This window comes from Gossypium raimondii, chromosome 11 (genome assembly GCF_025698545.1).
Source record: "Gossypium raimondii isolate GPD5lz chromosome 11, ASM2569854v1, whole genome shotgun sequence".
In the NCBI taxonomy this organism is placed as follows: Eukaryota; Viridiplantae; Streptophyta; class Magnoliopsida; order Malvales; family Malvaceae; genus Gossypium; species Gossypium raimondii.
The window spans coordinates 9,393,294-9,411,341 of record NC_068575.1 but is presented as its reverse complement, the minus strand read 5'-3'; the positions used below and the strand labels follow the sequence as shown (position 1 = coordinate 9,411,341).

The window sequence follows — 18,048 nt, the reverse complement described above, 5'->3', positions numbered from 1 at the left end:
AAGCGCTCCCCCGGGGACGCATTTTGGCCGCTCGTGAACAGTAGCAATGGCTAATTTTTTTACCGTTAGTGAACCCTCAACGGTAAAAAAATACTATAAAACCCCCCACCCTTTCATTTTTTTCATAAATAAAGCCTTTCTCTAATTTCCTCTCAATTTCCTCTCAAATTTCTCTCAAATCCCTATTTAATCTTAAATTGCTCTCAATTTCCTTTCAAATTTCTCTCAAATCCCTATTTAAAAGAGCTTTAATTTTTTAATTATTTCAAAAAAAATTTAAATTTTTTTGATTATTTTTAAATCATAAAAATTTGTACGAATTTAGCAATGGCCGGAGAATTGATTCGTCTTGATGACAAGCACGTATCCGTCGAACAAATAAAAATGGTAAGTGTTAAATTTAATTTTCAAATATTATTTAAGATTTTTTTATTTATGCAATTTCAAATAATTATTAATTTATTATTTGTTATAAAAGTCTATAGATCGGATATTGCAATGCTATATCCGTAATATGCATGGTCCTCCATCACCGTTGGTAGAGAATTACCTGCGGAAGCGGGTTTTTGGCACGTGGTGACTGTAGGTCGGGGATGCAAGTTAGACCCGAAACTTATAAGTGCGTTGATTGAGATGTGGAGACCCGAGATGCACACATTTCATCTTCCATGTGGAGAGTGCACTATCACTTCGGAAGATGTGAATCTGTAATTGGGATTACCGGTGGACGGGTACCCAGTCACCGGGTCTATTCAATTTCACGATTTGGGAACCGTATGCTACGAGCTTTTGGGTGCTATTTCGGAGAATATTAACGGAGGTCGGATCGAGATGGGTTGGTTACGAGACACATTCTCAGATCTGGATGATGGTTCAACCTAACTAGAAAGAATCCGATATGCTCGGGCATACATTCTTCAGATAATTAAAGGTTATCTCATGCTGGACTTGTCACGGAACCTCGTACATCTAAGATGGCTGCTGAAACTCGTTGATTTTAAAGCAGTTAGTGAATTGAGTTGGGGGTCGGCCTTGTTGGCAACACTGTATTAGGAGATGTGCAGGGCGACACGACCCAATAAAGTGAAAATCGGAGGTTGTCTGTCACTACTGTAGTCATGGGCACGGTTTCGCTTTCTATTTTTACGTCCTCGAGTGGACCACCCATATACATTCCCACTCATAACGAGGTAAATTTTATCTACCGATTTTACAATTATTACGTAGATTTAAAATATAATAGTATGCTAAAAATTTATTTAATTAGGTGGAACCATCCGGTAAGTTATGCTGGATTACCTAGCTGTCTTGAAGATATACGGCTTCTATTAGACCAAAAGTCGGAAGCACAGGTAAGTATTAAATAAAATTGATATTTCAATCATGAGCTAGTTGATTGGTATTTAGTATTTAGTATTATGTATTATGTATATAACTAATATTTCCATCATGTTCATATAGTTTGAATGGACACCATACGAGGATCCGACAATTCGAGCAGTAATTTCGGATGAGTACTTGCAAAATCCAAACGCTTAGCACGTGAAAGTCGCATTGGTCAACTATGCGACCGTGGAGATGCACCAGTCGGACAAAGTATTACGGCAATTTGGATTTCGGAAATCGATCCCCGTGGCACCTAAGGTGTTGGATGATCATCACAAAATCGACCAACGGTAATTGCATACGGATTGGCTGAGATTCTAGTCATACTACATCCAAATGTGGGAAGATCGGTATGATTATATACCTACTCGGGAACCGATCATCATTCCTGAGTTAGCGTGCGTGCCGAAATACATGCCATGATTTAGGATCCAAGGCAAGCCATATTTACTATCGGCAGAGAAGAGGCAATGGTAATTACGTGTCTAAAGGGAACGACGTTGCCCTTTAAATCCAAGATGAAGGGACGACGATGCAAGCCCAGCAACGAGGCCCAGACAATCACCCGGCACATCATCAACGGCCATTCAATCACCAGGCCCAGTGAGAGCACCGATACAGTCACCCGACCCAGCAGTTCAACCGACGATACCCACGGTACAACCTTTTTAGATGATGCTAGGTGCGTATCCTAGCCCTTTTATGTATCCTAACCCTTATATGTTTCCATTTTCTAGTCCTATGGTAGGTTAGAGTAAATGGCCTGGCTCATCTCCATTTTTCGTTACGTCGAGTAGACTGCCGATGTATATGCTAGTGTTGCACGAGGGATCGCAAGAAGAGCCGTTGGAAAGCTCTTCTTTTTACCAATCGCCATCACCATATGGGTTTCAAACAGCTTCGCCGTTGGTTATGCAAACACCTACACAGTCATTATTCTATCAAGGTGGCTCATTGTCCCAACACGGACAACAAGATACCCTACCGAAGGAACCAGGATCCTCGCCGGAGCAACCACAACCCCCGCCGGAAGCTGGACAAAGGAGGAATCCAGCGCGTAACTGTCGACGATCGCCATGTGGCACTGAATCCGACAGACACGAAGATTGATTTTTATTTTAATATATTTGTACAAAATTTTTGAATAATTTGATATTATTTGATGTAATAAAATAGAAATTCTTCTATATTATTTCATGCACTAAAATAGAAATTTACTTTTACATTTTTAATATAATGGAAATTCTTTTAAATAAGGCAATATGTTAAATAAAGTAATTGTAATTTACTTTAATATTTTTAATATAATCAAATTCTTTACAATAATGTTCAACTATTGCGATTTGGGCATGATCGGCTTGTATGGCTTGGGTTCCTACACCATCCGCACAACTTATGTTGACTGACTGTTTCTCGAATATCCATATTATTACGTATTCTAGTCAAGCAAGGTCGACCCTTTGGCTTGTGACGTAAATCCCTATCCGGTAACAGCTTAAAGAGAGCAAGCAATACAGACAGCCACTTACGTTCATCTGAGATCGGTGGGAATACATGTCTCTAGACGTTGTACATGTTTTCTAATTTGTAGACTTCGTCGACATAGCTCATCGGATCCAGACGGAGATTCTGACGAGCCGTAGTTACATGAGCGCATAGATAACGAAGTGCGTCAAACATCCCACAGTTGCAAGTCCTATTTCGCAAGTGTACCCGATATTGCTCGCCAATAACACCTTGGTGCGGTCTATCAAGCTCTGTCACGCGAAACCATAAGTTGTCTCGGTCATGACAGACTATGTGCATGGTGTTCGCCCGTGCCTTAGCCTTGTTAATTTCTTGTACTACCTTACTGCACCACGCATGGCCTCCCTGCATCTGGCCTGCATAACTCACTACTCGCTTTGGAAATAGCGCCACTAAACGAAAATATGTCTCTCGCACAACCGATGTTATCGGTAGATGGCGTGTTCCTTTTAGAACAAAATTTATGCATTCAGCCAGGTTTGAGGTCATATGACCATATTGTAGGCCGCCGTCGTATGCTTGTGCCCACTGTTCGAAAGGTATGTTGTAAAGGTAGTCCGCGCCTTCGCCATTAATTGAACACAAAACTACCAACATCTCATGAAAATGATCTTTATTTATTTCATACCTTGTCAATATAAGTTCATAGCAATTATTACATACCACTCTTTCAATTAGAATAAATTAAAAATGACAAACGAAATTATATTAATTGAGACTAAATACCCATGTTGGTCACTTGTCGTCGTTCCCTCTTAGATGGATATTGCCTTAGGCAATGCCGATGGTGTGTGCGCTGCCATAAGCTTTCCTGTCGATCAATTGTAGCTAGTATGCCGGTGCCCCAATCTGAAATAACACAGATGTCAGATTGGGGGCACACATGCCTCCTTAACCTAGATAGAAAGAAATCCCAGTCATTAGCTGACTCCCCCGGTGTTATTGCGAACATAAGTAGAAGAATTCTCCCACTGCTATCCTGTGCCACTGCTACCAATAGCCGATGAATATATCTACCAAACATAAAGGTACCGTCAATTTGTACCAATGGTTTGCAATATCGAAATGCATCTCAGTATTGCTTAAAGGTCCAAAACAGGCGTTTGAACACTTGGCATCCACATAGCAATCGGTCGTTGTAGTGCACATGTTCGGTTTGAAGGTCCATTATGCAACCTGGGACGTATCTCTCTAGCACTTGACACCACTGCCATATTTCATTATATGAACCGTCTCACCCACTATGTATCTCCTCCAACGCCTTCTGCTTAGCTATCCAAGCCTTGTGGTAAGAGGGCGTGTACCCCATTTGGCTACGAATATTGGCAATTAACACCGGTACTGAAGTCCTGGGATCTACCTTCATTGTGGGCAGTATCAAGCTAGCTAACATAGCTGAATCCATCTTGGGTTGATCTTGTGAAATACCTATAAACGGAGTACATTAAATAATGCAACATTACATAATAATAGTATTATTCAGAAACCCTAAATACTGTACCTGCAGCATATGTATGTCGACCTTTGTACTTTTTAATCTCCCACAACCCTGTCTTTTTTCTTAACGAGGAGTAGATTTTCCATAAACATGTACCATCTTGCACTGCACACTTCGCCTCAAACTTATCAATTTTGGACTTAACGATGTGGTAGTTAACGCCGCTATTGATGCTAAGTTGTTTCAAAGCACCAATAAAACTATCCTTGTTGGTAAACTGATTACCAACTTCAAATTTACCCGAATCCAGTATCGAACTTGTACGATCACGCAACCGATGTGGTAGGTCTGGAAACTCCAACTCATCATCTGCAGACAGATCGATATTATGCATGTGGGCTGGAGGTGAGTATGCCCTGAAACATGGATCTTCTTCTTCATCTGAACTCCCTTCAACATCTTCAGGTTCGGTTGGAATAGGCTCCGGTTTAGAAAATAATCTAACTTCTACACCATCGGGCTGGGGCTTTCGAGGTGGACCACATCAGAGTCATCTTCTAACCCACCATCATCTACAATGTACGAGGTCCCCTCACTGGTGGACGTCGTAGGGAGTACATCATCCCTTCTTCTGGCGTTTCATAATGTCCCCAATTGGATGTAGATTGCCAACCAGTAGAAGTTGATGTCGTTCCCCAGTAAGTATTTCCAGCATCAAACATCGACCCATCGAGGTGCATGGCCCATCCACCGATAGAGTGTCGTGCAGGGGTTGTGTATTCCACATTGCAACCAAACATGGGCTACTTCGTATTTTGTAACCCACTAACCGAGTGTCGGGCAGGGGTCGCGTATACCTCTCGAACACCACTCGCAAGTGCATCATTTGGCAATGTAAATTTTACATATAACTCAATATACGGTGCTCCACTAGCGAGATGAGTCTGCACCATTGCCTCTAAGCTACGAGCACCTTTTATGTCGAACGAGTAATATGTCACCGGATCAACAGAAGAACAAAATCGATACGTAATAGACAGAACTTTCATTGGCGTCGTTCTGAATATTTTACGTCTAATTCTTTTACGAAGTTCTGTCAAATATATGTTCTGGTTAAAAACCGGTCGCATTATATTCTCCGAAAAAAAATAACACCATTCTTGGTGTGACAAACCTCACCATCATAGTAAATAATAGCACTAATACGTTCACTCATCTTCAATTTATATCTTTCTTGGCCTCTCTAAATTTTTTTTTGTTGTAAGTAACTTATGCAATCTGAGGGAAAATTTTGCCTTATTTATAGCCTCAGGCCATGCGCCACTTTAGCAAAAGCGTGTCCACGTGGGAGCTTCTTTCAGCACTTCTACTGACAAAGCATCCTGCTTAAAGCGTTTTTGATACTGTTTTCTCAGAAACGTCTACTCAAAATTATTTTTTCAGGAGCTACTGTAGCAAAAGCGCGTCCACGTGGAAGCTTTTTTCAATACTTCTGTTGACAAAGCATCCTGCTTAAAGCGTTTTCGACACTGTTTGCTCAGAAACATCTACTTAAATTTATTTTCTCAGGAGCCACTGTAGCAAAAGCGCGTCCACGTGGAAGCTTCTTTAAATTAACAAATAATTTAATTATGTAACCGTAAACCCCAAAGCCTAATTTATTTGAGTTTTTACTTAAAAACTCTAAACACTAAATCCTAAACTAATTTATTATAAATTTATAATTAATTTACTCAAGTAACCGAGCAAAACACTAAAAAAGCCCAATTTTTTAAAAATTTACCGAAATAGACACGTAATAAAAAAACCCTAAACCCTAATATATTTAATTTTTCCTTAAAACCCTTAACTCAAATCCTAATCTAATTTTTAAATTTTTTTAATTATATTACTTAAGTAACCCTAAACCCTAATTTAGTTAATTTTTCTTAAAAAATAATAAACACGAAAACTAATCTAATTTTGAAAATTTTTTAATTAATTTAATTGGCAGACCCTAAACCCTAATCTCTTATTTATTTAATTTTTTCTCTAAAACCCTAAACTTAAAAATGTTAAAACCATAACCCTAACCCTAAACCAATAACCCAAAACCCTACCACGAGACACTGGCAAAACGCGTCCTTGAGGAAACAATTTGCCTACTTGGACAGAAAGCGCGTCCTTGAGGGAGCAATTTTTGTCCACGTAGGCAAAACGCCTCCTCAGGGACGCGTTTTCCTGCCACGTCCGCTGACATCGCGCTGACGTGGACGCGCTTTCGGGGAAATAGGGCATTCCGGTAAATAATTATTTACTGGGCTCATTTCGGTAAATATTTTAAAAATTAGGCTTTTATATGTAATTTGCCCCACTACACCTATATATATTGTATTTCATGTGTAAAGAAGATTACGAGAGAATTTGATAGCAGTTCAAAAATTATGCTTAGTATTTTCCTTGTTTTTCTCTATATTTGTTCTCTCAACTTCTCAAATCACCAACAGTAACTCATGTTTCAGGACAATCTAACTTTCTTAGTTTGGGACAATCTTTTCTCGAGTCTGCTCCATGTCCATGCCATACTTTCATATTGCCATTCTGAACCAAAACCAATTCTTCTAAATTGGGGAATGTTTCATGAGAAATTAAGGAACGTATATATGTTAAATAAAAACAAGACTTCTAAAGTGATTGATAAAATATGCAAATCTGTTTAGATTGACCTTTTATTTAGTTTCTTTTATGAGATCTTACTTTACTGACCCAAAATAGGGGTTGTGGAACAGAGGTAATGGGTTGGCTCTCTCCTTGTGTTTCTCTAAAGTTGATATACTCCTCAGCGAATGTCTCTACCTTGCTGCATTCATGCACCTTCAATTGTTTTAACAATGGCCAATTTGTAGTATGCTTCTTGGAGTAGAAACCCTTCAATTGGGGTAGCTTACAAAGTATCAGCTATCTTATTTAAGGAAACACAAACTTGGTGGTTGATTTGAGCTCAACCGATTTATTTGAGTTGAGTGTATGATCGTCAGAAAGTCTAATTACTTAACTCACATTCCAATATTCTTAGAGTTTCTAGTTTTTCAAGTCCTTCCACCTTATCAAATGGTAAAACATTCAAAATTTTGTCACAATATTTCACCTCAAAGTAGGTTAACTCATTAAATGAACCCATAGTGAGTTTATCGTGGCATATCTTTCTACACTTTTCGATGCCTACAATCTCCAAAATGCCAAAGCTAAGAAATGCAACCTGCAAGAATTATTTAAGTTGTTATGAAAAGTAATATTACTACAAAAAAAGAAAAACAAAAAAAGATTGTTGAAGCAATGGTCAGCATGCAGCAACCAAGACTATCGAGGGCACTACATGCAGAAGCTGCTAGTTCATCAAACCAGCAAGCTACTTTTTACTTATTTTGTATTTTTAAGTTAATGTAATGTAACTTAGTTGTATTTCAACTATGTTAGGTTTATGTTTGATGTAAAACTGATGGTGATTGGGCATATTAATCAGCTTTGTTGATTTGTACAAGTTAATTAGCTCAAGTTACTAAGTTTTTTAGTGGTAGTAGGTAGTGTTTAGGTTAACCTACTATTTTGTCAAGTTGTAAGCTTGTTTATGTATTGGCTTTATGCCATTTTCAGTTTTTTTGAATGAATTCAACAAGTTTTCATCCATATGCTCTCTATTTTAGCTTTGCTTCAAAATCTATTTTATTTTTCTGCTTTGTTTCTTCTGCAAGTCACAATTCTTGATCGACAAGTTTCTTGTTGAACTTGCTGTTTGTTGCTCTCGGCTCCAACAATTGGTATCTAGAGCCATATTCTTAGAGGACCTGTTGTAGTTTAGTATCAAAACCATGGCATCATCAGGTTTTTCACCAGCTTCACCACCTGTCTTCAATGGAGAGGGCTTCAACATTTGGGCAGTTAAGATGAGGACTTACCTGCAGGCATTCGACCTATGGGAAGTTGTTAACTCAGATGCTGAGCCAGCACCTCTTCGAGCTAATCCAACAGTTGCTCAAATAAGGCAACACACTGATGAAAGAACAAAAAGGCACAAGGCCATGTCATGCATACAGAATTGTGTGACAGATGTGATCTTCATGAGGATCATGGCCTGTGAAACACCAAAGGAGGCTTGGGACAAGCTGAAAGAAGAATTTCAGGGGGCTGAGAGAACAAGGCAACAACATCTGCTCAACTTGAGAAGGGATTTTGAAAATCTCAAAATGAAAGAGGAAGAAACAGTCAAACAATATTTAGATCGAATTATGGCTATTGTAAACAGTATAAGGCTCTTTGGAGAGCAATTCAGTGAAGCTAGAATAGTTGAGAAGGTCATGTCCACTCTACTAGAGAGGTATGAAGCTAAAATTTCATCCCTTGAAGACTCAAGGGACTTGACAATTATCTCCTTAACTAAGCTAATCAATGCCTTGTATGCACAAGAGCAAAGAAGAGCCAGCAGACAAGAGGAGCACCAGGAAGGGGCTTTTCAAGCCAAAGAAGCCTCGAGCATTAAAAGTCACAAAGGCAAAAATTTCTGGAAAAACAGGCCTAAGCCTGATGCTGATAGGAGCAGTGACCAACTCTGCAGACATTGTAAAAGAGCTGGTCATCTAGAAGATAGATGCTGGTTTAGACCAGATGCAGTATGCCAACACTGCAAGAAAAATGGCCACATTGAGAAGGTTTACAAGAACCGAAGCAAACCAAGGCAGATTCAATTTCAGCAACAAAGGTAGAAGCTAGAGTGGCTGAAGAGAGTAGTGATAAAGAAGAACAGGTTTTTGCTGTGTCATGTGCAGCAAATCAAAAGAAGGGTTCAAAGGGCTGGCTTCTAGACAGTGGTTGCACAAACCACATGTCACCAGATGAAACTATTTTCAAAACCTTGGACAGAACCTGCAAAACCAAGGTGAAAATTAGAAATGGTCAGTTCATAAATGTTGAAGGAAGAGGAGATGTGTTGATCTATACTCCAACAGGTGCCAAAATCATTTCAAATGTACTCTTGGTACCTGAAATCGATAGAAACCTTCTCAGTATAACTCAACTACTTGAGAAAGGTTACTCAGTTGTGTTCAAGGAGAAAGAATGCCAAATTTTTGATCCAAGTGGATAAACCTCATAACAGTCACCATGACTGACAAATTTTTTGAAGTAAACTGGCCAAATGACTTGCATTCAGTCTGCATAGCCTCCACTGATGACTCTAGACTCTGGCACCAGAGGCTTGGACATGCAAACTACAAATCCATAGCTCGAATGGCCAATGAAGGACATGCTGAAAACTTCATCGATTCAGTAAAGAATGATGAGCTTTGTGAAATATGTCAACAAGGAAAATTGGCAAGATTGCCATTTCTTACAAGCACAACATGGAGAGCATCAGAGAAGCTGCAACTTGTGCACACTGATGTGTGTGGACCAATGAAGACTGACTCTATCAAAGAAAATAGGTACTTTATTCTCTTTGTTGATGATTATACAAGATACTGCTGGATTTATTTCCTAAAACAGAAATCAGAAGTTGCATCTATGTTTTCAAAGTATAAAGCTGCTGTAGAAACTGAGTCTGGTTGCAAACTTAGAGCACTGAGGTCAGATAATGGAACTGAGTATACCTCAGCTCAGTTCTAAGCCTACTGTGAAGAAGTAGGCATCAAACACCAGTTGACTAATGTGTATACACCCCAACAGAATGGGTTCAGTGAAAGGAAAAATAGAAGCTTGATGAATATGGCAAGATGCCTTCTATTTGAGAAGAATTTACCCAAAACTTTGTGGGCTGAAGTAGTTAATACAGCAGTTTACCTCCAAAACAGGCTCCCAACCAAGGCTCTAGCTCAGAAGACTCCATTTGAAGCCTGGTTTGGGTTCAAGCCATCTCTGGCTCATCTCAGAACATTTGGTTGTCTGTGCTACACTCAAGTTCCAGCTGAGAAGAGAAGCAAGCTAGATAAAAGGGCTTAAGCAGGGATCTTAATCGGCTATAGCATGGTTAAAAAGGGCTACAGAATCCTAGAACCTGCTACAAACAAGATACTAGTAAGCAGAGATGTTGTGTTCAATGAAAAAATATGCTGGAATTGGGAGAAGGCTGAACTAGAGGCAGTAACTGAATACCTGGCATTGGACCAACCTGAAACTGATCAAAACACATCTGAAATAGATATAGATGATGTTCCAGTTAGAGGCACTCGATCATTGACTGATGTCTATGAAAGAGCACAAGTGGCCATTGCTGAACCAAATTGTTTTGAAGAGGCAGAAAGCCAGGAGGGCTGGAAACAGGCAATGATTGAAGAAATCAAAATGATTGAAAAGAATCAGACCTGGAGTCTGGTTGAAAGACCAACAAATAGGAAGACTATTGGTGTAAAGTGGGTCTATCGAGTAAAAAACAATACTGATGGTAGCCTAAATAAGTTAAAGGCTAGATTGGTTGTGAAAGGCTTCAGTCAGAGGTATGGATCAGACTATCTGGAGACCTTTGCACCAGTAGCCAGGTTCGATACCATCAGACTGCTAGTTGCCTTAGCAGCACAAAGGCAGTGGATGATACATCAACTTGATGTAAAATCAACATTTCTAAATAGATATCTTGAAGAGGAGATTTATGTGGAGCAACCTCAAGGTTTCGAGGTGTCTGGCAAAGAAGAAATGGTGTACAAGCTCAACAAAGCCTTATATGGCTTGAAACAGGCTCCAAGGGCTTGGTATAGCAGAATAGATGGCTATCTGACAAGTCAAGGATTTGAAAGAAGTCTCAGCGAGCCAACTTTGTATGTTAAATCAACTAGTGTTGAAACTCAGCTCATTGTCTCAATATATATCAATGATTTACTGGTGACAGGAGGAGATCGAGAGATGCTAAGCAACTTTAAAGCCAAAATGCAACAGCACTTTAAGATGTCAGACTTGGGATTGATGTCTTACTTCTTAGGCATAGAAGTAACTCAAGCTGAAACTGGAATTTGGCTAAGTCAAAAGACCTTTGCTATGAAGATTCTCAACAAATTCTCAATGGAGAATTGCAAAGCAACCAGCACACCGATTGCTATTGGAGAAAAGCTATCGAGCCTAGGTAAGCATGAAAAGGTTTGTGAAACAACCTATCAAAGTCTAGTTGGATGTTTGTTGTATTTGACTGCTACTAGACCTGACATAATGTATGCTGTGATCCTACTCTCGAGGTTTATGCATTGTTCAAATGAAAGTCACTTTAGAGCTGCAAAAAGGGTTCTAAGATACATCAAAGGAACCTTGTCCTACGGAATGCAGTTTATCAAGGCTGAGAACTTGAATTTGGTTGGCTCTGTGATGATGGATCAAGAGTTCTTTAGATGATATGAAGAGCACTACGGGTTATGCATTCAACATAGGCTCTGCTATGATTTCTTTGGAGTTCAAAGAAGCGGGAGTAGTGGCTCTCATTGTAGAGCGAGAATATGTATCTGCTTCTTTGAATGATCAATCAAGCCATATGGCTTAGAAAAATTTTGAAAGACATTAGCCATGAACAAAATGAAGCAACTGAGATAATGTGCTGCAGTTGCTATTGCAAAGAATCCTGTTTTTCATGGAAGGACCAAGCACTTCAATATCAAGCTCCATGTAGTTCGAGAAATGGAGCAAGCTCAAGTTATTAAACTGGTTCATTGCAGTTCTGAAGAGCAAATTGATGATATCTTGACAAAGGCACTCAGTGTTTCAAAGTTTCAACACTTGAGAGCTAAGATGGGAGTTTGCAACATGCTAACCAAGGAGGAGTGTTGAAGCAATGGTCAGCATGCAGCAACCAAGACTGTCGAGGGCACTACATGCAGAAGCTGCTAGTTCATCAAGCCAGCAAGCTGTTTTTTACTTATTTTGTATTTTAAATGTAATGTAACTTAGTTGTATTTCAACTATGTTAGGTTTATGTTTGATGTAAAACTGATGGTGATTGAGCTGATTAATCAGTTTTGTTGATTTGTACAAGTTAATTAGCTCAAGTTACTAAGTTTGTTAGTGGTAGTAGGTAGTGTTTAGGTTAACCTACTGTTTTGTCAAGTTGTAAGCTTGTTTATGTATTGGCTTTATGCCATTTTCAGTTTTTTGAATGAATTCAACAAGTTTTCATCCATATGCTCTCTATTTTAGCTTTGCTTCAAAATCTATTTTTTTTTCTGCTTTGTTTCTTCTGCAAGTCACGATTCTTACTCGACAAGCTTCTTGTTGAACTTGCTGTTTGTTGCTCTTGGCTCCAACAAAGATTAATATCACCTTTTGGTTGAAGAGAGTATTGGTCACTGAGTTTTCTTGATGACAGAATGTCCTTAGTTTTGGAAGCCTAATGAGCGCCAGTAATTGTAGCATAATGAGCGAGTAAATCTGAGGTATCCCTCCTTCTGCTGCCACTGCTAATCCATCTGTAAATTTTATTTCTTCCATGTTCTCACAATCGAAAAGAATAAGTTGATAGAGCCGCTCAAAATTTTTGACTAAAAAGGATGGGAATAGATATTCCAAATTGTGGGAATAGATATTCCAAATTGTGGCAACCCTTCACAGTTAAGTTACGTAAGTTGAGAACAATAGAGGATATAGCCACAATTTTTATGTTAGTTGATGATAGCTCCAAGTGCTCCAAGTTGGTACACAAAACCTACAGACACAATCCTCATTGCATGAATTATGCATGCTTGTGATGATAAATACATACACTCATTACTTAATGCATGCTGAAGCATTTGTTGTTAACGTGATTGTTAAATTTCAAATTCAACTAATAGAAACAAAACAATTTGAATTATCATTAAAAACAATTATTCAATTAATGGTTAGACTTTTTTTTCTATTTATTTTCAAGATTAAGGAATTAATTTTTAATTAAAAGAAGTTGCATCCTTCAGAGTTTAATGATGACTGAATAAGTATTCTATTTGATATCAGGAACCTTCGAGTAGAGTCTGATTTTTCATATTTTTCATACTCTGGGAATGTGTTTTCTAGCATTTGTAGGAAGGATTGGAGTTATGAGTGCAAATTGTTTGCAGTCGTAAATCAACTAAAATTTTGAAAAATGCAAGTGCACTTATCAATTAATAGTATAGTTACAGTGAGTAAAGACATAGTTCCCACAATGGCTAAAAGTACTAGTAATTACTGTTTTTCTATTATTTAACCGACAAATTGGAGTGATTAATTAAAACTAAAATTAACTAAATCAATTAACTAAAGAACACGACAAAGAACAAACCAAGAAAAGAAACGATTAACAACCAAGAAGCGAGACAATACTCAGAAAAGAATTCATCTAGACTTCATCTGACACTACCAATCTAAAAAATTACACAACTTCTTCACTTAGTATCTTAATCAGTAGAAATCCCTAAATTATACTAATATCTCTCTTTAAGATTAAGAGCAACTCTAACTCTAGGTTGATTAATTAATATCTTTTTCTAATTAAAACCACTATTGTTGCATTAACTCGATCTATGGATCCCCCTATTAGATTTGACTCTAATCCGGTAGATTTATGTCGTCCTATTTCTAGGAATGCATGCAACTCCACTCAATTATGCTAGATCTACTCTTAAATAGGATTGTCGAAACATTTTTGAAATCGACTTTTTATTTTAAAAAATGAAAATGGAGTCACCACCAATCATTTTTATGAGATGTGATCGGATCACCTCGTAACTTTAATAAAAAGTTTGATTTATTAAAGTGACTTTTAGTCTATAAAAATCCAAGAAATGAGTTCGGGAGTCGGTTACGCACGAGGAAGGATTAACACCCTCATGACGCTCAAAATTGGTACCTAATTGTTACTCGATTTCTTAGTGTCGAAAATTAAAAATTTGAAGAGAATTTAGAACACGATCCCATCTTGCATAATGATATTTTAACTTAGAATCACTTAAGTAAATTAAAACATATGTAAGATGCCTTCTCATCTCGAGGTAAATAAAAAGGTCACATCCCGTAAGTTAGGACACGACATCTCAAATCCTCAAACATAAGTTTGCTCATTATTCGATTATTAATTACATCTCATGTTTTAATTTTAAAAGGGATGTTCAGTTATCTAGGTTTAAGGAGAAAGTCAGACCCCGTAAGTTAGGGCACGACTTCTCGAATCTCTAAATATGGGACATTGCCTTAATTTTAAAATTTCCTTCATTAAGTAATAACGAATGTAACATTTAAAACAATGTGTATTTATCTTATTTGGGTATAGTATAAAAACGACCAATTATATTTAAACATAATGTATGGTATAGTAATGATGAAATAATATAAAATGACTATATGGTTAGAATATTATAATGATATATAATAAATAAATAAAGGAATACTATTATAATACTAATTTAATAATAATAATAATAATCGATCATAATAATAAAATAATTATGGTAACTTAAAATAAAAATAAAAATAGGAAATGCATGATTAAAAGATAAATAAACATGACATGAAAATATAAAAATAATAAAAGAAATAATAAAATAACAAGAACAAAAAATAAAAATAAAATAATAACAACAATAATGAAAAATGCACAAATAAAAGAGTATAAATAATCTAATTTTTAAGTGTAAGAAAAAAAAGAAGTAATAAATAAATAAATAAATTGTTTGTAGAAAGGTTGAAATTAAATAAACAGAGGATTTAATTGAAATTTAAATGAAATTAGGGGGTATAAATTGTAAATAATAAAAAATAGGCTAATAAGGATTAAAATGTAACGAGCTAAAAAGGACAGGGACCGAATAGGAAAATATCCCTGTCCTTATGCGCACCATTTCTTAGAAGGACCAAACTAAAAGAACTTAAAATTAAATGGTATAAATTAAAAAAAGGAAATAGGACTATGTTGAAAAATGTTTAAAAAGCAGAAGGGTTGGGGCGGCAATTAGACCATTGCCGCGAAAACATGCGGATCCTAGGACGGGTCGGGTCGGTCTTCGGGTCGGCTTTAAAATGATGTTATTTTGGGGCGTTTAGGGTGGATGAAATGGCACTATTTCACTAAGCCTATTTAAGTTGATTTTTTTTAAAAAAAAATTCAACCCTCAGTAAAAAGAAATCCAAAAACCCCATTTTCTTTGAAGCAGTTTCTGAGTTCACCCACTAGTCCGACAAGCCTCTATGACGGCCACTGGTTGCCGGCGATGGGCTCCACTATTCTTGGTGGCCGAAAAATGAAAAAAATCCCTCTTTTAGCCTTTCGGCTCCCAGAATCCAAATCTGGGGTCGATGTCCCTGGAAACTCGTCAAAAGTCGCAAAAAATAAAGAACCCTTCGATTTTAGGGTTTTAAAAAAACTTTTCGTCGTAAAAGGGGTCAAATTTCATCAGAGGTGACGACCTCGGCCACTTACAGTGGCAGAACACGATGTGTCAGGTAAGTTTTTCCTTTTTTTATTTTATGTTTTTTATATATAAAAAAGATTCAGAAAAAAATAAAAAAATCAACTCTAAAATTGTATATTCTGTTTGCTTTTTTATTACTTTTTCTGTATATTTCTCTCTGTAAAATAATACATGATTATCCTGTCTTTTATAGCCGAATACAAACTGTTGTTTTTACTGTTCGTCTACTGTTCTTGTGCATTCATATCTGTCCTTTTTCTTTCTCTTTTCTTAGAGGTGGCGGATTCAACAAGGATATGAGGCACACCCTTTGCCATTTTAGTGAAATGGCGGTAGAAAGGGCAGACCTTACGACGAGGATCCTTGAGCGGTGTGCCTGCGAAGGGAGGAGTGACGCAGTGGGCATTAGGGTTTTTGTTTAGTTTTTAGTGTCGTGAGCTTTAAGTTTCTTCATTTGGGCCATATTTGGCCACATTTGTTGTAAATGGACTCTCTATTTATTGGACTTTATTGTTTATTTTTTTGGTTTTGTTTATCTAATTTATGTTTGGGCCTTTTATTTGTTTGTAATTTAGGCCCAAACAAAATTGGGCTATCACAACTGCCCCTCTTTGCTCGTTATTGTGTAACGAGAATGGAGCAAAGAATTTAAGAAAGACCAATTTTGGTCTCGCCGGATCTCGACTTCTTTGGTGCTTCTCTTCTTCGAGTAGTCTTATTCTAATCCACTGCAACTTCAGAGGTATAGGATTTGTCGCTTCGATTTGTTCCGTTGCAACTTTAGGGAGATGAAATTCGTAGCTTTAATCTACTCCACTGCCACTTCAGGGAGATAAGATTCGCTATGGTAGATTTAATCATACCTACTGCAACTTCAGAGGTATAGGATTTAGTTTCAATCTACTCCACTGGAACTTTAGGGAGATAAGATTTGTTGTTTCAATCTATTCCACTGCAACTTCAGGGAGATAATATTTTTTGTTTCAATCTGCTCCTCTGCAGCTTTAGGGAGATAAGATTTGTTATTCAACCTACTCCACTGCAACTTCAAGAAGATAAGATTTGTAACTTGTAGCTTTAATCCGTTCCACTGCAACTTCAGGGAAATAAGATTCGCTATCTACAATCTGCTCCACTACAACTTCATAGAGATAAGATTTGTAACTTGTAGCTTTAATTTGTTCCACTGCAACTTTAGGGAAATAAGATTCGCTATCTTCAATCTACTCCACTGCAACTTCATGAAGATAAGATTTGAAGCTTCAATCTGCTCAATTGCAACTTCAGGGAGATAAGATTTGCTATCTTCAATCTGCTCTACTGCAACATTAGGGAGATAAGATTTGTGGTTTCACTAATCTGTTACACCTTTCTTTAGGGAACATTACCTGTAGAATCCATTTCATGAGCCTTTATTTATGCCAAGCGATTAGGATGTTATGATCAAAATGAATCAAATGCTCCTAGCTAGATATAAATGAATGATATTTGTGTGCATGCAGAATGTCATTTTTCGGGAATGATTCCCTTTTTAGTACTTGGGTTAACACTGCTTGTTGTTCATCAAGGTTCCATCACTGATGTATTACCATGCCTTCTTGCTCAGATCTGGTATATTTGACAGGAAATTCGAAGAAAAAATCACAATTCAAACTATACTTTCCCAAATATTTCCAACCCTTAGATTTGGTTAGTTCTGACTATTGGTCCTATTTCAGGTCCTTGTACTATTTAGAAAACCTTTCAAAGCAATATGCAGAAATCCTTTTACTTGAATTTTATTAGTCCATTAATCTTTATTTCAATGAAAAATGCTTGAAAAAGATCGTAACAAAGAACAAGACTGAAATTTATAGGGAGCAGAGCTCTAAATTAATAGATTAATCAAAATAGAAAACGTTGCTAAAGTACAAAATGAGTAAGATAAAAATAGGTGCCCCAGATATCATAGCATGAGCTTCTCCGCACAAATTTCTCGAGGACCATTTTGAGCTTGATATATGTTTAGGAGATCTAGAGTACTTTGTTGATGCCCAAGATGTAACATTTCTTCTTCTGAGAGGACACGACTACCGTATGTTCAATATTCGATCTAAATCTTAGCTGCCCTTTTCCCGGGTTTTCAACTCAAAACCCCTTTGGTCTCAAGGTGCCCTTTTGCAATTTTTCACCTTGGCCTCTCTTTTTTTAGGTGAAATATTTCTCAATTGAGCCTTAATTCACAGGATTAAGCAGGTTCTTGCCATCTATCTCGGTCAAAATTAGCACTTCCCCAGAAAAGACTTTCTTTACCACATAAGGTTCTTCCCAATTTGGCATCCATTTCCCTCG

At 37.4% G+C, this 18,048-nt stretch overlaps 1 protein-coding gene across 1 annotated transcript; it reads left to right on the top strand.

Moving 5' to 3' along the window:
- Nucleotides 1–8,199: 8,199 nt before the first annotated feature.
- On the top strand, nucleotides 8,200–9,090 carry LOC128034730 (uncharacterized). The gene has a single exon (XM_052623567.1). The coding sequence runs from the start codon at nucleotides 8,200–8,202 to the stop codon at nucleotides 9,088–9,090; it is 891 nt and encodes a 296-aa protein (XP_052479527.1).
- Nucleotides 9,091–18,048: the final 8,958 nt, after the last annotated feature.